General features: G+C 36.5%; 1 protein-coding gene across 2 annotated transcripts; it reads left to right on the top strand.

Moving 5' to 3' along the window:
• Nucleotides 1-13,311: 13,311 nt before the first annotated feature.
• Nucleotides 13,312-26,921, top strand: LOC121319364 (cadherin-like protein 26). Of its 2 annotated transcripts, XM_041256726.1 has the most exons (16): nt 13,312-13,537; nt 15,257-15,388; nt 16,093-16,242; nt 16,629-16,773; nt 17,248-17,411; nt 17,655-17,786; nt 18,201-18,386; nt 19,038-19,351; nt 19,869-20,008; nt 20,715-20,942; nt 21,213-21,428; nt 21,988-22,097; nt 24,832-24,915; nt 25,146-25,202; nt 25,502-25,588; nt 26,113-26,921. In XM_041256726.1, the coding sequence occupies exons 1-16, from the start codon at nt 13,499-13,501 to the stop codon at nt 26,341-26,343; spliced, it is 2,415 nt and encodes an 804-aa protein (XP_041112660.1). In that variant the 5' UTR covers nt 13,312-13,498; the 3' UTR covers nt 26,344-26,921. The 2 variants fall into 2 exon arrangements, with proteins under 2 accessions (XP_041112660.1, XP_041112661.1); XM_041256727.1 differs by lacking the exon at nt 25,146-25,202.
• The last annotated feature ends 602 nt before the right edge of the window (nt 26,922-27,523 follow it).

Genomic DNA, 27,523 nt, shown 5'->3' with positions numbered 1-27,523 from the left:
TTTTTTGCAGTGCTGGCAGGTGAAATGAGGTGCCCAGGGTTTGTCTTGATCCCCGACAGGCATGCCGAAATATTCCTTGTAGGCCTCACACGTCTTAACAGATGCTTCCACGGAGTTCTTTTTCGCTCTTGTCTTGATAAATTGGCCGCAGACATAGCAAAATGCGTCTGCCGGATGCTTGCAGCCTCTTGATGCCATCTCAGAAAAATGCAGATATGTATCCATTTAAGCAGCTGGAACTAAACTGAACTGGTGGGCTTAAGGCCCCTGTATTTATACTACTATTTATATTACTGGAAAGTTCTAGAAAGTTCTAGAAGTTACTCCAAGTTTACTCAACACTGAATCTATCTGGAATGTTCTGGAAAATAGGTACATTTCAAAATATCACTGTCCTGGTCACAAAAGCAAAGTTTGTGGGGAATAATAGCCATTTTCTATACTTTTGAGGCATAAGCAATTAGGAAATAACACTTACTAACCAGGAACCAAAAATGGTGTTATCAAAGGCTCTCACTTGCATGCACTTCTGCACAGACATATTTAGCAGAGGTGCTAAAGAGTAGAAAGACACTGGAGTCCAAGCGCGTGGATCTGAAATGCAAATCTTAAAAAGATACGCTGAGGGGGTTTCTTTTTGTTACACGGTGTAATCAATCATTCAATTGGAGTCTCGGTACAACTGCACGTGAATTAATAAAGTGCAATTCCCCGTGCTCACATATTATTACTTTTTACTTGCACGTGAAGTGCTGTGCAATCCTCGTGCCTAAATACAAATATACATTTTAAACACTCGTGTTACACAGACCCATTTATATCCCGTGTACCAATGACTATACACCAACATTTAACACACCACACTCAACATATAACAGATAATATACACAGGGGCGGGCACTTTGTCACAGGAAGGTATGCTGTTTTTAAGTGCAAGGCAACCATTGTTTCTGTTTCAACACCACAAGGGGGCACTATTGTCCATATGTAAGTTACAACTGCAGAGTAATTAGAGCGAATATGAAAAAAGTCGGATGAATAAATCCTGTTTTAAATACCATTTGATTACAAGTATTTGATTTTTTGTTTTTACTACTTAGTATTTTGTGTTTTGTGCTGCAGTGGTGTGAGCCTCTTGGGAGGTCTTCATTGTAAATGAGAATTTGTTCTCAATTCACTCATCTGGTTTTGATTGATTGAGTGAGTGAGTGATTGGTTGATTGATTGAACTGCACAAGGGGTAGTTCCGTGGATGGAAACACAAACATCCAGCTGCATTCACTAGAACACTGAATAGCAAGTAATAAGACAGCCTTTCATTGAGATCAAGGGAGTTCCAACAACAACAAAAAATATTCATAGGCTACAGTATGTTACTGTGGTACCAAAGTACAAGTACGTGCACAGTTAGCTTACATTCTGTATGTTCTGTGTAGAAGCAGGTGACAGAGCCAGCTCTTAACAGTCAAGACGGCTCTACTGGAGAAATCAGATTTGACCATTCAACCAATTCAATAACTGTATGTACTAATTCTATGATGAATTACAGTGGTGCAGGAAGGTATGATGTCACCCCTTGATGTGATGCAAATTAAGTGTTGCCTTACAATTGGCACATAATTAATCCATTCTCAGTTATAACTCTGATCATATGCTCCTGGTTTAGTGTCATTAATTATGTCTCCTTGACAACCAGAGAAGAATTATTTACAGACAAGCATTGACAGGCTCTCTGTGCAGATAAACAAAAAGTGAACTTTCAACTTTCATTACAAAATCAAGGGCTGTGTTCTCAAAGCCTTCAAAATCATCAACATTTTTTAGCAAGAACAAAACACAAAACACTCAATACAGTTTACACAGCCAGAAAAAAGAAACAGGCCAGGCATTTCATTCAGGGAATGTATTGCTCTTATTTGCTTTTGAACTGGAATACATTTTTCTGAAAATGAATTGCACCAATAGCAATTTGAAGTAAAAAGCTTTGAGAACTAGGCCAACTGTAGATTTAGCATTAATAATAATATCTTTACATAGCACCTTTCATAGTGGACCACCATCACAAAGCGCTTTACAGGGGTAGGCTGTGAACTGTGCCTTACATGCAGAGTCATTTACAATAGGACACTGATTTAATATCTCATTCACAAGACCGAGCACAAGGAGGTTAAGTGACTTGTTTAGGGTCACACAGTGAGTCAGCCAGTGGCAGAGGTGGGATTTGACCCAGATGACCTTCTGGTGATAAGCCCTGGGCTTTAAACCACTGCACCATACTGATAAATGATAGCAGTCAAGGTGATTGTGAAAGATTTGTAATTAGAATCAGAGATCTCTTACTGATACACAACTTTGGCATTGTACTAACTCCCTGGAACACATTTTGACCATAGTTAGCGAGAAAAATGAATATGGTTTCAAATGACAAGAAACTGGAATGCATATGCTGGGACTTGATCTCAAGCCCTAAAGGAATCTCTGTGGTTAACCTGTCAAAAAAATTTAAAAAAACAGTGTACCTTGGTTTAACACATTCAGGTGGGTGGTGAGCATCAGGCAAGTTTTTTTCTAGCCACAGAGAAACACTCCCACTGCAAATTGTTAGAGGTACACACAGGGGTGAAAAACGATGTGGAAAGACAATCCCATAATGCTGTCAATGGGGTGTAGAGCCAATATGGCTACCCAGACAAGCACTGACCCAATTTAACAAGTCTATGAGGTGTTTACGTTGTTTGGAGGGGATAAGTGCCAGTTCCTCAACGACTGCTGCCTTTAGCTTCAGGGCGGTCGGGGTGGAAATGTAAAGCCGTGCCTGTTATTCAGAATAGCCCTGGTGAAACACAGGTCTTTTATACAACCTGATGATCATTTTATCGCCATCAGAAAAGATGGCCTTGGGTTAACAAATGAGTCAGTCAGCCCAGTCTATTTTCACAGGCATTCATAAATTACACATTTTCAATTCCACAGGATTAAATATAGAGAAAGACATGAACAAATCTGACAGATCCAAGTGATTTTTAGTCTTTAGTTTGTTTTCTTAATACACAGACTTTTTATTTTATTTTTTGTATCCAATGTTAACCTTTGTAAAGTTATAGGCTGTTGGACTGCATGTTACACTTTCCCTCATTAAGCTGTGTTTAAAATGCCCCTTCATTTAAAGTTAATTGCCCAGTATAAATGGCACGAAAGATGACAAGAAAATTAAAGTAGGAGTAAATGGAAAATATGAATCATGTGTAGTTACAGAACATGTGATAAAAGCAAAATAAATAAGTCATGCCTTGTGCACAAACTCAAACATTTGTCTATGTGACTGAATTTTACCTTATGATAACAGCCTGATGTTTATTTAACAGATAAATTGGTACAAATGATTGTGCTGGCAAACATTAAAAAGTGTCATTTCACACAAAAAAAGATTAAAGACACTAAATCCACCCCCCGGGCTTGGGCTTGGCCTTGGCTCAATGTTAGACACGCCTTCATGTCGAGCTTGCAAAACCTACAAAAAAGAACAATTCATTTTTGTTACCAAATTCTTTATTGGGTAACCAAGAATACAAGAAAACAGTTTTCACAAGAAAAAAAAGCACCCCATTTAAGAACTCTATCTCCCACCCCAAGAATGCATTGCCAATCTCTCTAGTCTATACTTTACAAGCTGAGTGTCATAGAATTAAAACACATCCACTCCCATCTCTTTTACACACACAACCCACTTCTAGGACCTCCGATGCATTCCAGGGCATGTGCTGAGTTTTTGCTGATTAGAGCTAGCTAAATGCAATGCCTTGTCTAAGAGTTTAATAAACTTTTAATTCAAAGATAACAATATGGATTATCTTCATAACTTTAAACATCACTGGTATTAGTAAAACAAGTATGATTAAGAAATTAGACCACAAAACCCCAAAGCCCCAGTGTAGAGTTATGCACTAAGTGCATTTCACAGGTTCAGTGGTTCTCCCGGGAGCTGTCTTTTTACAATGCTTTTAGGCATGTTGTTGTGCTATATTTTTTAAATGCTTGAGTTGTTCTAGTATAGGAACAGATGCATACATTCAGACTGCGGAGGGTCTTTTGTTGCGCTGTTATCACCCACTCAACCCCTTAGGAAGTAACTTGTTATTTCTGATTGTCTGCTTCTAATGTACAGCTATGGCCAGAAGGTTTGCATCACCCTATAGAATTTTGCTTCATAAAGTTGAATGAAGCCCGTTGAATTATGTTACACTAGCATATTGAATTACATACCGCATTGTAGTTTTTCAGAAACCCAATGAAAAACTGACAAGAATTGAACATAAGAACATAAGAACTTAAGCAAGTTTACAAACGAGAGGAGGCCATTCGGCCCATCTTGCTCGTTTGGTTGTTAATAGCTTATTGATCCAAAAATCTCATCAAGCAGCTTCTTGAAGGATCCCAGGGTGTCAGCTTCAACAATATTACTGGGGAGTTGATTCCAGATCCTCACGATTCCCTGTGTAAAAAAGTGCCTCCTATTTTCTGTTCTGAATGCCCCTTTGTCTAATCTCCATTTGTGACCCCTGGCCCTTGTTTCTTTTTTCAGGTCGGAAAAGCCCCTTGGGTCGACATTGTCAATACCTTTTAGAATTTTGAATGTTTGAATCAGATCGCTGCATAGTCTTCTTTGTTCAAGACTGAACAGATTCAATTATTTTAGCCTGTCTGCATATGACATGCCTTTTAAACCCAGAATAATTCTGGTCGCTCTTCTTTGAGAAATATGACATTTAGAAATCGAACATGAAATACTGTATTACTTAGCTGTTTGGTTCAAGTTTTGTAAAATGAAACAGGCTTTTTAAACAAATAAAAAATAAAGGATTAAATCAAATACTGGAACAAAATGCTTTAAAAATATGTGTGTAACATTTAATACTGATAATCGTTTCTTGTCAACACTGGCTTCCCAAACTGCTCTCTGCTGTACTTTATAGAAAGTCTGGCAATCAGATAAGAATTATATTCCACATTGGTCTAATACTCTTCACTTTCATAAAAAAACATAGTTTTGTCTGTCTGTTGTGTACACAGTGCTGTACTGTACTGTAGTACATGTAAAAATGACCCACCTCTTTTCATGAAAGCATACCACTGTATCATTTCCTCAGAAGATTATCTCAGAGACTGTGTGTCAGCTGGCCAAACCTGTCTTGCCAGACTTGTCAGAAGTTTATAAGTAGGCTGTAGTTGGGTTTACAGGTGCATCTGAAGCTGAGTGAATATCTATTACTACTATAATGGCTTCTGATTAGACTTTTACAGTATCATTTTGTAGTTTCTTTTGATTACATCATGTTAAATAAAATATCTAAATTATGTTTTAATAAAAATCCTACAATTCTAGCTGATGCAAAACTTTATATAAATATGTACTATATTATATGCACAGTATATTAAATATTTTATTCACTAAGCCTTCCCAGAAGTGAGTTGGTGCTCTAAAACACATACATTTTCTAGGAACACAGAACAAAAAGCTAGGCGGTGAATCAGTTTAAGACACTTTGCATACTAAATGTCTTGGGATCCATGAAAAAGAACATAAGAACATTAAAAACAATTATGAACGAGAGAAGGCCATTCAGCTACATCTAGCTCAGCTGGTTACTATATTGGCTGATAGAATTGTCCTGTCTTCAAACACATACATTTATTTTTTCATTAAGATATCCCAGGGGATTCTGGATCCAGCAGGATGCTCATCAATCACAGGAAATACTGACGTATTGATACAGCTTACTTCTTAAGAGATTTCAGAGCGGAAAACAACTATTTATACTGTCTATGCAGATGAAGCATCATTCCATATACCTTATATAAACCGTGTTGGAAATACCTGAAAAATAATCATCTCTCAACAAAACCCTTTTGTTTGTTATTAGCTACTTCAATCTCAGACACACTAAGTGTGCAAAGAGGTGTCTTAAGCGTACTTAAGTTGTTGCCATCTGGCCATTGTCTCTGACCTGGACCCTTCAGACTGGCTAATGCTGTGCCAATCCATCTGTAAGTGTTTGTGTACTTATTCAAAGAAAGGGGACAATTAAGGTACTTGAGCTGGTGTTCTGATCGACCATTTGCAATGTATTGTTTTATTGGCAGCAAATTCACCATTAGGGGGAATATCTGTGCTGAAAGAGTACAGTTACAGTACTGCATATTCTATGTATCCAGGAGCAAATTAAATGCTCAACCAAAAAATGTGTTCTCTATAGAAAAAAAATAAACAACTCATTAATTTTAAGTATAGATCATTTCAAGTATAGATAAGGGGGCAGTTTTATTAACCTATTTAAGTCAAAGATAACAGCCTTTGTTTTAATTACACCCTGTAACAAATTATTATTATTTTTTTTTGTTCCTGGGTAGTAAGTGTTATTTCCTAATTGCTTATGCCTCAAAAGTATAGAAAATGGCTATTATTCCCCACAAACTTTGCTTTTGTGACCAGGACAGTGATATTTTGAAATATCACTATTTCCAATGAGAAAACGGGCGCTTTTGTGTCTTTTCGTTCACATAAAGTCAGAAAAAAACAACATATGAATCCAAATTAACATGTATTTATACTAAAGTAATACAAAAATGACTACAAAAGATTTAGAAGCGAGTAGTTTTTCGAGATTTACGATTTAAGAACTCTATCTCCCACCCCAAGAATGCATTGCCAATCTCTCTAGTCTATACTTTACAAGCTGAGTGTCATAGAATTAAAACACATCCACTCCCATCTCTTTTACACACACAACCCACTTCTAGGACCTCCGATGCATTCCAGGGCATGTGCTGAGTTTTTGCTGATTAGAGCTAGCTAAATGCAATGCCTTGTCTAAGAGTTTAATAAACTTTTAATTCAAAGATAACAATATGGATTATCTTCATAACTTTAAACATCACTGGTATTAGTAAAACAAGTATGATTAAGAAATTAGACCACAAAACCCCAAAGCCCCAGTGTAGAGTTATGCACTAAGTGCATTTCACAGGTTCAGTGGTTCTCCCGGGAGCTGTCTTTTTACAATGCTTTTAGGCATGTTGTTGTGCTATATTTTTTAAATGCTTGAGTTGTTCTAGTATAGGAACAGATGCATACATTCAGACTGCGGAGGGTCTTTTGTTGCGCTGTTATCACCCACTCAACCCCTTAGGAAGTAACTTGTTATTTCTGATTGTCTGCTTCTAATGTACAGCTATGGCCAGAAGGTTTGCATCACCCTATAGAATTTTGCTTCATAAAGTTGAATGAAGCCCGTTGAATTATGTTACACTAGCATATTGAATTACATACCGCATTGTAGTTTTTCAGAAACCCAATGAAAAACTGACAAGAATTGAACATAAGAACATAAGAACTTAAGCAAGTTTACAAACGAGAGGAGGCCATTCGGCCCATCTTGCTCGTTTGGTTGTTAATAGCTTATTGATCCAAAAATCTCATCAAGCAGCTTCTTGAAGGATCCCAGGGTGTCAGCTTCAACAATATTACTGGGGAGTTGATTCCAGATCCTCACGATTCCCTGTGTAAAAAAGTGCCTCCTATTTTCTGTTCTGAATGCCCCTTTGTCTAATCTCCATTTGTGACCCCTGGTCCTTGTTTCTTTTTTCAGGTCGAAAAAGTCCCTTGGGTCGACATTGTCAATACCTTTTAGAATTTTGAATGTTTGAATCAGATCGCTGCATAGTCTTCTTTGTTCAAGACTGAACAGATTCAATTATTTTAGCCTGTCTGCATATGACATGCCTTTTAAACCCAGAATAATTCTGGTCGCTCTTCTTTGAGAAATATGACATTTAGAAATCGAACATGAAATACTGTATTACTTAGCTGTTTGGTTCAAGTTTTGTAAAATGAAACAGGCTTTTTAAACAAATAAAAAATAAAGGATTAAATCAAATACTGGAACAAAATGCTTTAAAAATATGTGTGTAACATTTAATACTGATAATCGTTTCTTGTCAACACTGGCTTCCCAAACTGCTCTCTGCTGTACTTTATAGAAAGTCTGGCAATCAGATAAGAATTATATTCCACATTGGTCTAATACTCTTCACTTTCATAAAAAAACATAGTTTTGTCTGTCTGTTGTGTACACAGTGCTGTACTGTACTGTAGTACATGTAAAAATGACCCACCTCTTTTCATGAAAGCATACCACTGTATCATTTCCTCAGAAGATTATCTCAGAGACTGTGTGTCAGCTGGCCAAACCTGTCTTGCCAGACTTGTCAGAAGTTTATAAGTAGGCTGTAGTTGGGTTTACAGGTGCATCTGAAGCTGAGTGAATATCTATTACTACTATAATGGCTTCTGATTAGACTTTTACAGTATCATTTTGTAGTTTCTTTTGATTACATCATGTTAAATAAAATATCTAAATTATGTTTTAATAAAAATCCTACAATTCTAGCTGATGCAAAACTTTATATAAATATGTACTATATTATATGCACAGTATATTAAATATTTTATTCACTAAGCCTTCCCAGAAGTGAGTTGGTGCTCTAAAACACATACATTTTCTAGGAACACAGAACAAAAAGCTAGGCGGTGAATCAGTTTAAGACACTTTGCATACTAAATGTCTTGGGATCCATGAAAAAGAACATAAGAACATTAAAAACAATTATGAACGAGAGAAGGCCATTCAGCTACATCTAGCTCAGCTGGTTACTATATTGGCTGATAGAATTGTCCTGTCTTCAAACACATACATTTATTTTTTCATTAAGATATCCCAGGGGATTCTGGATCCAGCAGGATGCTCATCAATCACAGGAAATACTGACGTATTGATACAGCTTACTTCTTAAGAGATTTCAGAGCGGAAAACAACTATTTATACTGTCTATGCAGATGAAGCATCATTCCATATACCTTATATAAACCGTGTTGGAAATACCTGAAAAATAATCATCTCTCAACAAAACCCTTTTGTTTGTTATTAGCTACTTCAATCTCAGACACACTAAGTGTGCAAAGAGGTGTCTTAAGCGTACTTAAGTTGTTGCCATCTGGCCATTGTCTCTGACCTGGACCCTTCAGACTGGCTAATGCTGTGCCAATCCATCTGTAAGTGTTTGTGTACTTATTCAAAGAAAGGGGACAATTAAGGTACTTGAGCTGGTGTTCTGATCGACCATTTGCAATGTATTGTTTTATTGGCAGCAAATTCACCATTAGGGGGAATATCTGTGCTGAAAGAGTACAGTTACAGTACTGCATATTCTATGTATCCAGGAGCAAATTAAATGCTCAACCAAAAAATGTGTTCTCTATAGAAAAAAAATAAACAACTCATTAATTTTAAGTATAGATCATTTCAAGTATAGATAAGGGGGCAGTTTTATTAACCTATTTAAGTCAAAGATAACAGCCTTTGTTTTAATTACACCCTGTAACAAATTATTATTATTTTTTTTTTTGTTCCTGGGTAGTAAGTGTTATTTCCTAATTGCTTATGCCTCAAAAGTATAGAAAATGGCTATTATTCCCCACAAACTTTGCTTTTGTGACCAGGACAGTGATATTTTGAAATATCATTATTTCCAATGAGAAAACGAGCGCTTTTGTGTCTTTTCGTTCACATAAAGTCAGAAAAAAACAACATATGAATCCAAATTAACATGTATTTATACTAAAGTAATACAAAAATGACTACAGAAGATTTAGAAGCGAGTAGTTTTTCGAGATTTACGATTATACTGTATATTTACACCAGGCACCCCATACTTAAAAGCCCCCCGCCCATCCCCCTTCACATCGCTGAAGCTGTAGTTCCGTACATGTTTTTTGGTGACATTGATACATCACCAAAAAGGAATTACAGTCTTATTATGCTATACTGTGGCCAAAAGTTTTGCATCACCTAGAATTTTATGATTGAGACATAATAAAAATAAATAAATAAATAAATAAAAACTATATGAACATAATTTAAATATTTTATTTACATCATGTATTCAAACAAACAACAAAATGATATCGCAAAAGTCATAATAGTAGTACAGTATTTCATATTAGATTTTGAAATGTCAAATGTTTCAATTGTTGTCAGTATTTTGCTAAGTATGTGGAAAACTACAAAGCGATATGCCATTTAACATGTTAATGTAACATTATGCAACAGGTTTCATCCGACTGTATGCAGCACAACTGGTTCATTCTATAGGGTGATGCAACAATTTTGGCCATAATTGTACAGTAATTTACAGTAACGGTTAATGTAATTTACCCTTCCAAACAATTGCTGATATGCGTCTTGCTTTTGTATAGCAATTTGCTGTGAGCTACGGGTGTGCCTGTTCTGTCTTGCAAGGAATGAGAACATAAACATAACATCAATGTCTTATATGCAAAACAGGCTATACACTGAGAAAATATTTTGGCTCAATTTGTTTTTACATCAAGTGGCTGTTTGAAACCCTCTTATCTAACGTCACATTATATATTTTAGCAAATGGGATTAAAAGTGGTTTAAAAAACACCATGATGATGCATTTTAATCTTATTCAGCATATTCCACAAACAACTTTTTGAAACAAGCCCTCTTCTTGTCTTGTTGTGGATAAAAAATGACGTTAATTGAATAAATGACATGAGAAGGGATTGTACATTAATAGTACAGCTCATGAGTCAGAGATGGGCATCTTTCCCCTCCACTAAAGAGCTATCTGCACTGTCTCTCAGTTAAGGATGTGCTAATGTCAGTTCATCAGCTGGTAGGGGGAGCACTTTAGTTTTAAGTCATCTGGTGTCCAAGCAGACCCTAAAATGCAATAAAAATTGGTAAAAATCTAGTCGTGTTCTTGACTGTCCACTATCCGTGCAACAGCGATTGAGAATACTTTGGCATGACAAACCAAACAACAATCACAGTTAAAATGCCATCCATCATCCCTTAACTTTGCAATTTCTCCCTAATATAAACTGTATATATATTTTACTTTGACATATTTTTTACATTAACTTGTTAACTTGACCGGAGTAAAAACATAACAAAATTGAGTAACCCATAGCGAAAGCCTGATAAAGCACATATGTAAGCATTGAAAAGAATAGAGAGTTATGGTAAAGCATATTATTAAACATTACAAACCAGAGTAAAATATGGTAATTCATAGTATAACAATAGGAAAAGCCTGGTACAGCTGAAACAATACAGTGGTACCCTTTTAAAAGGAGGAATGCCTAATAACACAGTTTTCAAGAGTGCTTATCACATGCACTTACTACAACATGCCTACCTTTATGAAAAATGGTGACCCAGGCCCAGACATTACACCAACATCAGACAGTTCATTGTCCATTTTGGGAAATAGCTGAGAAGTTGCAGCTAGAGATGAACTCATATGCATACAAGTGTCAAGTTTTACTCAAATGGTCATAGTTTTTCAGGTACTGGATTCAAGTGGTTTCCAGTAATCCCAGATATGTGTCAAACACAACAAACACCAACAAGAACCATTCCCAGCAAACACAATCAGACAGATTTGTTATGCTTGTGCTCCAGTGCAAACATCAATCTTATAACTTCTTTGGCAATCAAACTCTGCTTACCAAAGGCGTTGCATTGAACTCCTTTCTCATGGCAGAGACGTTCTTCTGTGACTTTTGTTTGACCGGGAAAGGAAATGTGCCCAACAAAAAGACGAAAAATCCATTTAAAAAACATCTTTTAACAAAGTTTTAAAAGCGATTGCATGCAGGAATATAATTATTAAATGGATCTGTTATAGAAACCCCCTCAGCGTATCTTTTTAAGATTGGCATTTCAGATCCACGCTCTTGGACGCCAGTGTCTGTCTACTCTTTAGCACCTCTGCTAAATATGTCTGTGCAGAAGTGCATGCAAGTGAGAGCCTTTGATAACACTATGTAACACAATTTTTGTTCCTGGGTAGTAAGTGTTATTTCCTAATTGCTTATGCCTCAAAAGTATAGAAAATGGATATTATTCAAAGTTTGTGGGGAATAATAGCCATTTTCTATACTTTTGAGGCATAAACAATTAGGAAATAACACTTACTACCCAGGAACAAAAAAAAAAAAAAAAATTGTTACACGGTGTAATATGTATCACATACTGCTCTCGAAGATTTTAAATATCAAAAATATCACATCCATTATTTAGTTCGCCTACCACGAGAATAGCGGATGCCAATACAGTGATGGCATTACGGTATATCGCCTATATATATATATATATATATATATATATATATATATATATATATATATATATATATATATATATATATATATATTTTTAGATATATATATTATATAAAGAATATTTCTTACTAATGAGGATTAATGAATTTCAATTAACTTACGGTAACATTTTTGACATACGGTATTTTTGTACTACTTAATTACATATTGGAGTTTTGATCACAAGCAACTCTAATTACAGCTTTACTGGAACAATTGCAACACTGACTAATGGTAAGTTTTTTTTTTATTTTTTACATTAATTGTGCATTTGGTCAGCTGCAGAAACAAGACAAAGAAAATGCCACGATTAAACCTCTATAAGAACAAAAAACAAAAAACTTCCCAAGTTAAAAGGTGCCGCTACTGTTCCTGGAGGTGTCACCCTAGGGTATAGCGCTGCTGATAGTTCGATGTTATTATTGTTAACTTAAGAATTTAAAAACTTTATTTTTTGGTATTTATAGCCAGAGCTTCAGACCCTGCCTTCCTGCTCTTATTCCCCCAAAAATGCCATTTGTTTCCTTGGTGAACTAGGGGCTGCTTATTCCTACTAAGTAAGATGCATCCTGTATCACATGTAATGCAATGCTTAGCATCCCCTATATATATATATATATATATATATATATATATATATATATATATATATATATATATATATATATATATATATATATATATATACATACACAGTGCCTTGCAAAAGTATTCAGACCCCTGACCAATTCTGTCATATTACCGAATTACAAATGGTACATTTAAATTTCATTCTGTTTGATATTTTATTTTAAACACTGAAACGAATCGATTATTGTAAGTTGACATTCGTTTTATGCTGGGAAATATTTTTAAGAAAAATAAAAAAACTGAAATATCTTGGGCATTACAGAGAATCTCTGAGATTCACGGTGAAACAAGTACCAGCATGTGCCAATGCAAATATCTAATATGAAGAATGAGCAATGCATGGGACGAGACGGTTGGGGTTTTGTAACACAGATTACAAATGATGAAACATCTCAGATCTACGTAACTAGCCTCTCTACCTTTTTCAGTAGAAATGCTCAGGTTCATGATTCCACTGTACAATTCCTGGCTCAGGTTGCATTGATGAAACAGTGCCAACTTAAACCTGTCCTTTTAGTCACCTCACAACGAGATATAAAGGCTGAACCTGGGGTTTGGATTATTTGAAGTTCGAATGAACAAGTTGACTTCTCAAAGCACTGATCTGAATTTCAGAAAATGAAGACTGTTTTCAGGATCTTTATACTAGCGGCATTCGTAAGCATTATACCCTCCTCTACTTGTGTGTCGCATTATGTGTACCAGTGATATGCTTTAGCTGCTTTTCATTATACAGATTTACCTTTAGAGTGTTGCTTTCAATTTTGAGTTAATATTGATTAGTTTAGTCTGTTTCAATAATAATTTTTCAATGAGAACGTTTTGTTTAGAATTTGTAACATTTTGGTTTTGGTTTTACTAAGCACAGCTGAACATCTCTACAGCTGACAGTTACTCATTATGACAGAGGTACTAAGTGTGATATGCTGTCAACCACAGTAAATCTTGGCTTGCTTGTTCTTACAAACTCTTAAGCTTCCCACTGCAGTTGATTGGCTGTACTTTTGTAAACATTTTGGGAGTAAAATCTTTGCCAATATGGTCCACTATGACTCTAGTTAACCCTGTCAGGATAGAGCCATTATATATATTATGATCGCTGTGTGCTGCTGATCATGCTTGAACTGCACTTTGTATTGTGTTGGTTGTATTTGCAATTTCTAAATTATTGCCACTAGTAAATTTTGATGACAGTCTCAATGGGTACATCTTCCAGACTCGGTAACACACTAACTCCCCGTGACCCATTTATTTATTTATGTATTTATTTATTTATTAACAGGATCTCGTTTTGGAATCTATGTTGCATTCATTCAAATGGTACAACACAATGACCAGTCAAATCACGATGTTGCAAATTTCGAAGCAGATGCAAAACTCGATCTAAGCAAAGCGGCAGCCGGCAAACACTTAGAAACCTGTTATAATTGAGCTGTTTAATTCAAGTTTAAATGTACAGTGCTCCTTTGATATTTATTTCATTCACGAGGATGGCCATAAAAAACAAACACTGGCAGCCTTTGGGGGATCATAACTTATTCAGCTATCCTTATTCATGGAATAACAACTGCTCTCCATGAATGAATGCATTTATTACTAGAGTAGACTACATCTGACATCTTTAATGAAGGCGTACTTCTTCAATGTCGCTTTTAAGATGGTTGCTGCTTTTGTTAATCAATTGAGAATGTATTGTCTTGTATTGTGTTCAGTCAGGGTCTATTGAAGGGTCGTTGATGGTGCTTTTGATACAATGCTTGGATTAATCGCTGTTTATAGTTTCCTAAAGCGCTTCGTCACAGTTCAACTGCATTAAGTCCAAAGATGTGATAATTTCTTGTCTTTTATACTGCTTAGTCTGTCGTTTCACAATCATTTGATTTCACATCAAACTAATCTTAAAGTGCAACCAATCAATACATATGAAACCACCCTATGAAGGAAAAAGCATGAAGGGGAAGCATCTGAAATTAAAAGAATATCTGTTTAACAGTGTATTATCGCTTCATGCAGTTGCAAGTCTTTTAGCTTCTCAGCATTGTAAAGTTTACTGTATTTGCTTGGTTATGTCTGGCACTTATTATATTGTCTTTCTATCTGTGGTGTCAGAATCTTATGATGGCGGGTTACCTACCTCGAAGTCTGCCAATCTCATCCCTCTCCAAAACAGACATTCAAATGACATAATTAGTCTGTACTTGTTGACGACTGACAATATACTATATAAAATAACCAGTGGACGAAGTCATGGAATCCCTGCACTGAAACACCACTGTTGTTTCTGGTTTATTCTACATTCTGTAAATACATTGTTTGTGTGTTACAGAGCAATTTGTTTGGAAATCCAATAATAATTGATTTTATATTTTTCTTTAGCACTTGGATATGTTTCGGGCACACAGAAATGGGACTTCACAGCTGTTACATCGGCACAAAAGATCATGGGTCATAGAGATATATGCGATTGAAGAAGAGATAACAACTCCTTTTTCCCTTGGCATAGTACCGGTAAGTAAGATTATATACAATATAAAGCAAAAAATGTATATATGCAATAAGTCATATTGCAGTACCATACTGCCTAGTGCTTCACAAGTGTCTTAGTACAACTGCACCCTGTCTTCTGTGTTATTGCTGGCTTGAAATGAGTACAATGATGCACTCTGCATCATGTCAGAATTTATTTATTTTTTAATTTTAGTCGTCGCCAATTTTTAACCCTGGTTTTTCACCCCACTTTAGTATGCCCAATTATAATATGTATCCTCGGCTCACTGACTCGGGAAACGGTGGCTGGAGCACGCATCCTCCGAAACGTGCTCCTGCCAAGCCGTCATTTTTCACACTGTGGGTCCACAGCGATGCCACCAGACCTATAGTGTCGGAGGACAACACAGATCTGTAGGCTCCACAGTAGAACCTCAGACGCGCTATCTGCCACAGGAGTCGCTGATGTGCAGTGAGCCGTGGATTCCCCTGCCGACCTAAGCCCTCCCTACTGGGGCAGCGCTCGGCCAATTGTGCGCCGCCCCCTAGGAACTCCCGGTCACGGTCGGCTGTGACATAGCCTGGATTCGAACTTGTGAGCTCCAGGCGGAGCGCCTTTTCTGGGTGCGCCACTCCAGAGCCCCTGGGAAGTGAATTTGACCTGTGTTCAACCTCGTTGCTTGTTTCTCTACATGCAGCAACATAGCCTGTTTCTTGCATTGCAGGTTAATAATAGCGCAGACACTAAGGTGGAATTCCAAATTTCAGGTATGGGAGTCGATAAAGAACCTAGAGGTGTCCTGAGAATAAATAGACACACTGGGGAACTCCATGTTTTAAAGAAAGTGGATCGTGAAAAGCACCAAACTATAGAAGTAAGTCTGACCTGGTGCTGCACTGGTGGTCCTTGTTCTTATGCATAGCACCTGACTTTATATTGTGTTTTGTTGAAGATTTGACAATTAGAAGTTCTGTAACAACTGGTTCATGTTATTCGCTGGCATAGAGAAATGTGAAAAGTGCATTAGTATGTTATGGTTTTGAAATAATATGTAATGCAGTACTGGCAAGGGTGAGGAAAAGCACCTTCCCTTTTTAAAAGTGGATGCGCTGATATATAGAAAATAGGTTCTCTGCAATTCCGAATAATTGTGACAGAATAGGAAGCTGTCAGGCTGCAAACATCTTAAGTGAACTACTGTGTAAGTCCAGTAAAAACCAAAAAATACCGCCTTCTAATTCATTTGTATCCTATTTAAAGCTTAAATTTACTGCATTGGAGGTATCTTCAAGGACTTTGTTTACTCAACTTGGTATTGATATCGAGATTTTAGACATCAATGACAATGCACCCACTTTTAAGGCTAAAAACTACAGCGCAACCGTTAAAGAAGGAAGCACTCAAGGTAGGATTGGACCTGCTTTTATTTTATTATAATTTTTTTTTTGTGATGTCTATACTGTAATACGAGTGTTTATATATCAATCTGCTGAATAAAAACTAAGTTATCCCCCTTTATGTGAATCTTTATTGATCATGTTTTGTAGAAATCATGTTTAAAAAAATAAAATAAAATTCTCGACAGCTCCATTGAATAGGAGGGTCAAAGTTATGACACTTTTGCAAAAAAACGTTGTTTGTCAAAACAGTAATATATATATATGATATATATATATATATATATATATATATATATATATATATATATATATATATAACTATACTCAAAGACTAAAGTATTTCAGAGATAAAGGATGTGTCTGGTGTGTCTCAAAGTCAGACTTGTCTACTATATTACAAATGTTTTACAAACTACATTTAAAAAAAAAAAAAATTGTGTCAGATATTGGCTGAAGAAGTTGTTTTTGTTCTTTTTAAGGTGAACAATTAGTTCTGGTTAAAGCTGAGGATTTGGATAAACCAGGCACAGTCAATTCAACGTTTACTCTCAGAATTGTTTCTCAGACTCCTAACACAGATAATGCCCAGTTTTTCATTGATGAAAGCGGTGTAATTTCGTTCAGGGGTTGCATCGATTATGAGGTGAGAAAATAAATATTATCTAGGAATTTTCAACTGTCGTTGTTAAATATTTGGGGAGATGCAAGTCCAACTTGCAGGGAAGGTGGACAAATTCTTAAAAATATCATTCAATATATTGAACATGGATCATTTAAAGCACCCAACTAACAAAAACGGTTTGCTCCAGTTAAAAAAAAAACATTTTATTTGTCTTTTTTGGCATTGAGTTGTTACTTTTTATTATATTTGTGTTCTCTTTTTCAGAAAGCCGCGAAATATGAACTCATAGTTGAAGCAAAGGATAAAGGTGACAAAATACAGTTGTCAAGTTCCACTACAGTTGTTATTACTGTCGAAGACCAGAACAACAATAGGCCAGTCCTGGAAGGTACTAAGGTAAGTGCCCTGAGGCTGTTTGATAGCGATGAACAATAAAGCACCAATGGAAATTCATAGGTGGTGTCCACACCCTAAACTGCAGTTTGAGATTTTAAGCAACTACTGCAACATCACTTTTAGTTGGTAAGTTTGGATGCTTATCATGTCATAGGATTATTAGAATTGAGCCAACAGTGTGCTTATTTGCTAGCTCTCAGATTATGCTTATATGTGTCTCAATACAAATGCTTTATTTTTATTGTTACAATAAAAAAAAAATGCTATTCAGCCATAATACTACTGAAAAGAAACTTCAACTTACATTCTGAAACAAAGTCTGTGTTTATGTAACACAAAAGACATTGACAATGCATGTGGCTAAAAAGACCCTTGTATAGTAAGTGATGGACAATGTTTCTGCTTGTGTCTCAGTTGGTGGCGAATGTGAAGGAGCGGGACTCAAATGTGACTCTCCTCAGAATAAAGGTATCAGACAGAGACAAGCCTCACACTCCTGGCTGGAAAGCAAAATACACGATTGTAAGTGGGAACGAGAACAAAAACTACAAGATTCTCACTGACCCAGATACCAATGATGGAGTCCTGACCCTTGTGAAGGTGAAATAATAATTCTTATTCATGTTGAACAGTTAGCAACTGGTTAATACCCAGGGGCTAGTTGCACAAAGCACTGCTGGCGCTTAGCAGGCAGCTGGCTAGCAATCTGTCTTTTTTTTTTTTTTTTACCTGTTTCAAAAAACAATATTTTAAGATAAAAATCATAAGCTTTAGTAAAAATCCACTCAGCTAGTTCATAGGATAACTATTATTTTCGTAATTTTTTTTTTTTTATGGAAGTTAAATGGATTTATCAGACTTATACCTAGAACTGCTTTGTGAAACTAGCCACGGATTTCTTATTAGGATGTATTGTATTAGGAAATAAAGTGAGTACATTATGATTCTATATTAGGCACTGGAATTAAACATGGCCCATTGAATTTGAAAGGGGCATGATAGTGGGTGACTAAACAGTGGGATTCTGTGGGGAAAGCAAGGACCGCTGTGTCTTTTTAAGGCAAACAACTACTGATTCATGTACAGTACATGCAGTTGGAAGAGACTGGTGTGTACACAGAAATGTAGATTTAAAAAAGATTAAAATCAACAGTTTGGGGCCATTGTCAAAGGTTGTCAGTTTAACATTTGACTGCTGTGTCAACCAAAGAAATCAAATATGTTCACTGCCCTTCCTTGAATATCTGGTAGTCTCTGGACTACGAAGATGGCCAGAAGAGGACTCTTTCCGTCATGGTGAAGAATGAGATTCCATATTTCACCTGCACAGTGAAGAAGGTTGTAGCTGATGGCCTGTGGGAGCTTGAAAAAACCAGTGATGAGGGAAGCCAAGGTCCAGCAGCAGAGACAAAGACCATAACCATCATTGTGGAAGACATCAACGACCCCCCAGAGTTCATTCCTCCTTTCGGAACTGCTTATGTTCAAGAGAACAGTGCAGTTGGAATCAAATTGAAGACTTTTACAGCCTTTGACAGGGATGCCAGCTTGTCAAACATGTTTCGGTAAGTTGATGGAATTTGTCCCCTCATTCAGATGTTTTGAATGCAATCAGATAGTTTAAGATGGAGTTAAGTAATGAAGTGTGTGTGTGTGGGGGTGGGGGTGGGGGTTGACCAGAGGCCAATTTAGCACACTCCTTTTCCAACTTTCTCACTTCTCTCTCACTGTATTGACATTGTATCAGCATGGCGCGCACGCCTTTCAAAACAGTAACATGTGAATCTAAACAGCAAATGGGCAGATTTCTGTGAGGCGGAATTATGAGCTGAAGTTGTAGTTTCTCTGGGGGAGTCTTACAGTAGATAGAAGGGAGAAAATGACCCAGTAAAAACAATAGAAAATGCCAATCCATAATCAACAACTTAAGAGCTGCTGTTTTAAGAAGTTGTTTTTTTTTTGTTTTTTTTTCTTTTTACTCAGAGTAAAACGAGGCCAGTGTGCATAGTGGATGCATACTGAAAATAAAGCCTCTTAACTAATGAACCTGCATCACCATTTAGTGCCTTCTCTCTCCAATAGGTACTCAGTGGGAGATGACCCAGCAGGGTGGGTTTCTATTGACCAAACTGGCACTGTCACTAACAAGCAAAAAGTGGACAGAGAATCCCCTTATGTGAAAAACAATACTTACACAGTAACTCTTCTTGCAATTGATAATGGTAAGTCTTGTTTATGGATTTTTTTTTAACTGTTACTGAATTGGTAAATAAATTGGTATATGAAAGTAACACTGCAGGCATTTTTATATACAGTAAGACTTTATATCCCCTTCGGTCATGATTTTAAAACAATTTGTGTTAACTCTATGGAGTTCCAAAACTTAGGTTTGACTCAGGTTTGACTTTACCCATAAAAAAACAACAACAACTTAAAAGCCATGTGATTGTTTATGACAAAAAATATAATTAAATATATACTGTGCCAAAATAAACACAGTGAATTGATATAAGCACGAGCACAGCGGTCCGACCAGTACTGGAACACTGGGACACTGACAGGGTAGGACAGACTGTATACGTTAGTACTTAGAGCAATAGAAACCTATGGCTTAAAGACAACCTTTTTAAAAAGCATCACTAAACTAACCAATATTACCTGATATGTAAGGAATTACCTCAGATTACATCCTGTTATTTTGTTTTCATGCCCTGTATTACATTATTTAAAATAGGTTTTATTGTGGCAAACACCATTGTCTCTCGCCTTCCATGAGGGCTAAATTCACAAGCACCTGAATTTTAAGAAACAGCCAATCTAAATGTGGGGAAAACCATGGCCAAGGTCCAAATTTCCATGCAAATCTACCATAATATACATTTCCAAAGGCGAACGTGTTAATTGGTTTTATATGATTTATTTTTCCAGGGGTCCCGCCCTTGACTGGAACAGCAACTTTGGTCATCTACATCACTGATGTAAATGACAACACCCCCTATTTGCTCACCACCGACATTGAGATGTGTGTAGGCGAGACTTCTTCAGCAAACTTAATTGCTGAGGACAAGGATGAAGAACTCTACTCCGGACCATTCTTCTTTCAGCTGCTAGAAAAGGAAAGCCTGAAAGGGAAGTGGAAACTGGAGTCCACCCTGGGTAAGATTACCAAAACCTAGCTGTGAAATGTACGTTCTGCTGTGAATCAAAGATGTTTTTTAATGCAGGGTTGAGGGGACGCTGACTAACTCCATCTGGATAACGCAGCACAAGATATTACTATTTATAAGCATTTGTAAATAGAGTTGACATAATAAGCTTCTAGTTATTAATCTTCATGTGCTCTGTTACATGCATCAAAAATTATGCTCAACAAAATGTTAATAAATCATTTATCCAAGCTCCTTTTCTTTCCATGCTTTTTAACAGGTTATACGGTCAGACTCATCAAAGACAAAGACGTTTACAGTGGAGTTTACGTTTTGCATTTTAAAATTCAGGACAAACAAGGTGAATCGTCTGAGCAAAACCTGACAGTGACTGTGTGTGAATGCACTGCAATGTCCAAATGCAACCCACTGGCTAGTAACAGCTTGGGTGGAAGAACCATTGGAGTCATGCTGGCAGCTCTGCTTCTAATGCTGGGTAAGATGATGCCAGCTATGCCTAGGTTTGGTTTCTTTGTTTTAATGTTTTTTTTTAATAAATAATCATAGATGTTTACTGCTACAGTACAATCTTCTTCAAGATTTTTGTTTTCAGATACTATAGAATATGCATTTCGTTGCTCGCGAAACAGGGTCCAAGCTTATATGCGCAATGCAAACATATTACAAATAACTCACGGGTGTCAGTTTAGGTTCTAAGTCAATTTGCATTGCTGCTGTAAAAAATGAATTGACCAAATATTTATGAAACCTGTCATGTGGAGGACCCTAAGGATTTTTGGACCGCCACCGTGTGAAATGGGGGCATTGTTGTTGAGATCAATAAGTGTAATAGCATTAACTTCTCAGTACAGAAACGTTTAGTCTTTATGCGAGGTTCTGCCCTTCGAATAGCATTTTGATTTATGCATTTTGACGCTTGACCTCTTTTGAAATCAGTGAGTTCTTTTTGTAATGGGTGTGCTGTGTGTAGATACCAAAATATTGGGTAAAAATGTGTATGCTACTCATTTCCTTTTGATATTTCTGTTTTGCAGGTATTTTGCTGTTAGCAATAGTTGGTGACAAATCAGTTTTCACCCAAATTGATGGTGGTGATTGTTCCTTGTGGAAATCCAATACAGAGCAATTGGGCTCTGATTGCCAGGTAAACTCAACTCTTTCTAATCCCCTTCTACATACAGTGCACATCCCTATAGCCTGCTCTGCTGATCTGGATCAGCATATGCAACTGCCAGCAATATGTCATTTAAAGCAAAGTGAAATGTTTTTTTTTTTTTATTATTATGGAAAACTACACGTTCACATAGATCAAACACACCTCACCTCACAGGTGTTCTCCATGTTAAAGGTGTTGCAATCAGTGTTTTACAAAGAATCTTCGCTAGCTCAACCAAATACAATGTTAACAATTCTCCTAATCAAACTCACCATTAGAGCGTTTCTCTTCTGATGCTTTTTGTTAGTTACATTTGTGAGATCTGTTATACATGCGTCACATAAGTCTGTGTGATCTTTCTGCACATTCAAATGTGTTTTCTTTTTTTGCTTTATATTTTAGTTAAAATAAATTAATTATTTTTTTACTTGATATCTCATAACATCCTGTGATGGTGTGTATACAATGTGATTGTTCCTGTTGGCTAGAAATGTTTCTACTTAACCTAGTTTCTTTGAAGTTTCACCTCAAGCATTTAGAAGCTATGGATGTTCTGTTAATGATTGCAATAGGAAAGACTATGTTAATGATTGCAATAGGAAAGGCTATGCTAATGATTTCAATAGGAAAGGCTGTGTTAATGATTGCAATAGGAAAGACTACAGTATGTTAATGATGGCAATAGGAAAGGCTATGTTAATGATTGCAATAAGAAAGGCTATGCTAATGATTGCAATAGGAAAGGCTATTGTATGTTAATGGTTGCAATAGGAAAGACTGTGTTAATGATTGCAATAGGAAAGGCTATGTTAATGATTGCAATAGGAAAGGCTATGCTAATGATTGCAATAGGAAAGACTACAGTGTGTTATTGATTGCAATAGGAAAGGCTATGTTAATGATTGCAATAGGAAAGGCCATGCTAATGATTGCAATAGGAAAGGCTATGTTAATGATTGCAATAGGAAACACTGTGTTAATGATTGCAATAGGAAAGGCTATGCTAATGATTGCAATAGGAAAGGCTATGTTAATGGTTGCAATAGGAAAGGCTATGCTAATGATTGCAATAGGAAAGGCTATGTTAATGATTGCAATTGGAAATACTATGTTAATGATTGCAATAGGAAAGGCTACAGTATGTTAATGATTGCAATAGGAAAGACTATGTTAATGGTTGCAATAGGAAAGACTACAGTGTGTTATTGATTGCAATAGGAAAGGCTATGCAAATGATTGCAATAGGAAAGGCTATGTTAATGATTGCAATAGGAAAGGCTATGTTAATGATTGCAATAGGAAAGGCTATGTTAATGATTGCAATAGGAAACACTATGTTAATGATTGCAATAGGAGAGGCTACGCTAATGATTGCAATAGGAAACACTATGTTAATGATTGCAATAGGAAAGGCTACAGTATGTTAATGATTGCAATAGGAAAGACTATGTTAATGGTTGCAATAGGAAAGGCTATGCTTGCGAAGTTGCAGAGCTATAGGGGCTTGTGAGGCGAGAGTGTATTAAATGGAATGTCCAGACAGTAATTTATGTGTACAGAAATAAAATAATTTATTTTTATTCTCTATACACAACAAAAGGATTAAATAACAAAAGAAAACAAAATGGTGTGAGGGAAGGAGTGCAGGGGTGAGATCCAAAACAAACTGTGATGACTCGTCTTTAATTGTCTTCGTGGCGACCCATACATAAACAAAAAAAAGACAAAAGAAATGTTAGTGTTTTTAAAAATCCCGCTGCACCAAAACCAGTCTCTCCCTTCACCCGTTACTCCGCCTACTTTACTTTCGGACCAACCCCGAACACAGTAGTACGTTCCCTTTAGTATGTAATGTCCCGCCTCTGTAGTCAGTGGAACACCAATCCCCAACCGACACGTGTCCTTCTCCTTCACTTGACTCCAGTGGCTGGAAGTTACATACGCGTACTTCCGCCCCTCACCAAGGTGCCGCCCCTCAAAAGATGACTTTTGCCATGGTCACGAGATCTTGGTAAGGGAAGTCCCGAGTTGGTTTGATGCCATCTACTGTCGGGAGGCTGAATCACAGACCGAAAACCCTTTGACTCATCACAGGGCTGGACAAAGCAAACAAACTGCAACCATATGCTGTAACACTGAGAGGGTATGGGTTTACAAGATTATGTAATGCTTGCAAGGTGTTTAAATTGTATTGGAGAGATGTAGAGATTCTACGAAATTTGACTTTTAGGGATATTCCCTGTGAAACATCAGTAATGTATGCAGCTTTGAATAGAGAGGCATCTGCAGTCAGCGCTCTGTGACATTCTAACATTGGCTGTGACTGACACTGAATTGCAAAAGGAGAATGCAGCTTTTATATATTGCAGAATATATCTGAGATTCCATTTTATGGACAGTCCGTTTAGAGTAAAACATGTAGCAGTCACTTTAGTTAACGTGTGGGTGTGTGTTACAGTACATATTACAGGTCTTTGTAATGTTTTGCCCAACCCCTATTTATACAGCAGGTGATAAATGAATTCAATTAGGGCCTGCCCTAGGGGTCCTTGCCTTGAACCATTGATTAACATAACCTCACTATTACATTGAAATCTGGCACTTTGTCAAAGCAATACATCACTTACTGTATTACTGCTTGATGAAGACACAGCTGTTTTCAATTAAAAATGTGAATGGGAAATCTGTCAATTCACGTCACGGTTCTGTTGTCTTCCTTTAGGTTGCCACTAATGGATCCCAAAAACGCATTTACTACAACTCAGGGCAAGGTCAGATGGCGATAAAGGGCAAAAAGATCAATTGGGTACGTGTTTGGGAAAAATACCTTTTGGATGTAGTGTTTGTCTTTCTAGTGTATTATGCTGTAAGAAATGCATGTTAAACATATTGGGGCTTGTTTTCTGTCTGTTTGCAGCTCAGAAAGTCAGCCCCCATTTCTAATGCAAAGGCAATCGGCAATAATCAAAGTGTGTATGACTTGCAAGAAACAGTTCACTACCTGAAGCTGAACATTTATTATGTGTTTTATTTCAGATTTATAAAGACCAAAATGAACTTTGGGTAGAGACAGAGAATGACGTTAACTGTTGGGTAAAGCTAATTCGTTTTTAACTGCTACAGTGCTTATTATAGTAACACTGTCACAAAGCAGGTTAGAGCTGTACACATATTCTCATGCTTTTTATTGTGCTGCTTTGAATATGCTAATATGCTGAAAGTCTTTGAACTTATTTGTGCAATGATAATATACTCATGTCAAATGCATTTCATATAAAGACTCGTACAGTGCTGGTTTGAGTCTAGTCTTTTCCGTGACCTCTTTAGAGCCAGGTAATGTTGAGAGAGTCAGTACATTTGAAATCCTTTTTTTTTTTAAATTCTCCACACAGAATGAATCTACTATGGACCAAACATGTTCATTAACAAACAACCAATATGACAGTATGGCTCAGAGAATTGTGTTTTTGATAAGCAAGGTTAGTACACATATTATAAAGACAGCTTTTTGTTGTAAGTCTTGAAAGATGAAACACAAAAACATATATTCTAACCCCCATACAGTATTGCCGTTAAATGTATTTTTGAGTTCACATACTAAAAAAACCCAGCAGAAATAAAATATAATGATAAATACACGTCAGATGAGGTTCTGACAATTTTGCCACTGTTACAGTGACTGGTGATTTGTTTAGGGTGAAGAAATCAAAGACGTTGGGAACCATAAAATGGGGATATGCAGTAGTTGAATGCCTCAAATAGAGGAAAAGATATGTAAAAGTAACCATAACATCATTGTAACAGGGGGAAGTGTGTGGGTCATCACTGAATAATAATGAGTCAGACACAGAGCACAGAGCCCCTAATCAGCTCTGCGCCGGGCCAGCCTACCTGCTCAATTGGTTGACTAGCAACGCTTCTCCTGTTAGACTGGTGTTAACATGTAAACATTTGTTTTTTTTCCTAATTGTTATTACAGTATTATTTTGGTTTTGTTTTACAGAGAGTTGATTCATTACACTCTGGTCAAGATGACCTCCTTAAGTATAATCCTCACCCGTATGCCGATGAAGGAGAAGAACCTGAAATGCTGCATCTTGATGCCATTTCCATTCCTGACAGCAAGTTTTCGTCTGATCAGCTGCTAGACCTGGGGCCCAAGTTTAAAACCCTGGCAAGCATTTGCAACCGTCAAGCTGAGTCCAAGTACAATATTTCAGTGACTAACAAATAGGTACTTGCTAAAGGAAAAACATTAGACTGCAGGGCCTGATCATTGCTGTAGAGAAGCCAAGTCTGAATGAACTGCGATTATAAAAATAACTACTGAAGAATAAACAGCGGGATATTAAAGCAATGGATTTAGGGTAAAGGGAATCTAAATGTTTTGAAGTCATGATGAATTAAAAGGGCTGGATTAAAAATTGATGGATGTTGTTGATTGATTCACCTTACTTATTGAATTAATAAATACACTTCACACCCACTCAGAAGGGTTCAGTAGTACAAGCACTTGGTGTTGCCTCAACAAAGACATTTAACTTTGAAACCTTCATGTGATACGTTTCTTTGTACCATGTAAACGTATAACAGTAAGAAGCTAGGTAAAGTACACAAGGTTTGGGCTAGTGCTGCCTTCAGCGTATTTGGCAGTTAAGTTCTTAATCATTGACGAGGGGACATGTCAAGACATTTGTCGCTTATAGTTTTAACTGTTGATTCAGTGTATTTTGGAGTTATGATGATCTTCTTAGTAATCAATAGAGAACCTTTTATTTAAAGGTTATTTTTTTGTAAATATTTTTGTAGGTGTTTGTTTTACATTGTTTAACACCTCTCTAAATAAATAAGTCAAATAAAGCATTTCTGAGTTTTCATTACAAAGGTATTGTTCGTGCTAATAAGCACTAATACGTGTGAATAAATCAGCTGAAAATTCTGGTTTGCATTACACAATATCTCCATTGTGTTTTTCTCAGAATCTATGAATTATTTAGCAAGAGATTGCCTGGACAAGCCTCTACATGGGAAAGCCCATCTTAATTGTTTTTGATACACTAGTCACCCAGCTGAAATGTTTGCACTGAGCACTTTATCAACTTTTCTGCCTGTTCTTCTATTAATTTTCACATACCGTAATCTTTATTTTGTAGTGGTTTTTTTTATTTATTTTTATTTATCGCCACTCTTCAAATAGCAGTGTGTGGATCATTTTGGACTTTTAACTACTTCATGCATTGGGAGATGTACACACCTGGTTTTGTTTATTCATTTGGACTTTACTTTTAAGGCACAGTAAGGGCTTCATTTAAATACATAAACATACAGCAAACATCAGCTAGCAATACTTCTACCACATCTAAATGAGACCCTATAACAATATTGTTTGGCATAATATATAATCATATATATAT

The sequence above is a fragment of the Polyodon spathula genome, chromosome 8 (genome assembly GCF_017654505.1).
Source record: "Polyodon spathula isolate WHYD16114869_AA chromosome 8, ASM1765450v1, whole genome shotgun sequence".
NCBI lineage: Eukaryota > Metazoa > Chordata > Actinopteri > Acipenseriformes > Polyodontidae > Polyodon > Polyodon spathula.
Note: the sequence above shows the minus strand (reverse complement) of the source record. Positions and strands in the feature narration are given on the sequence as shown.

Excerpts from the sequence above, each read along its gene's own strand:
- LOC121319364 (XM_041256726.1), top strand. The coding sequence starts at position 13,499 with ATGAAGACTGTTTTCAGGATCTTTATACTAGCGGCATTC. Across the intron at positions 19,352-19,868 it reads AGCTTGTCAAACATGTTTCG|GTACTCAGTGGGAGATGACC; the intron begins GTAAGTTGATGG and ends TCTCTCCAATAG. Across the intron at positions 24,916-25,145 it reads AGGGCAAAAAGATCAATTGG|ATTTATAAAGACCAAAATGA; the intron begins GTACGTGTTTGG and ends GTTTTATTTCAG.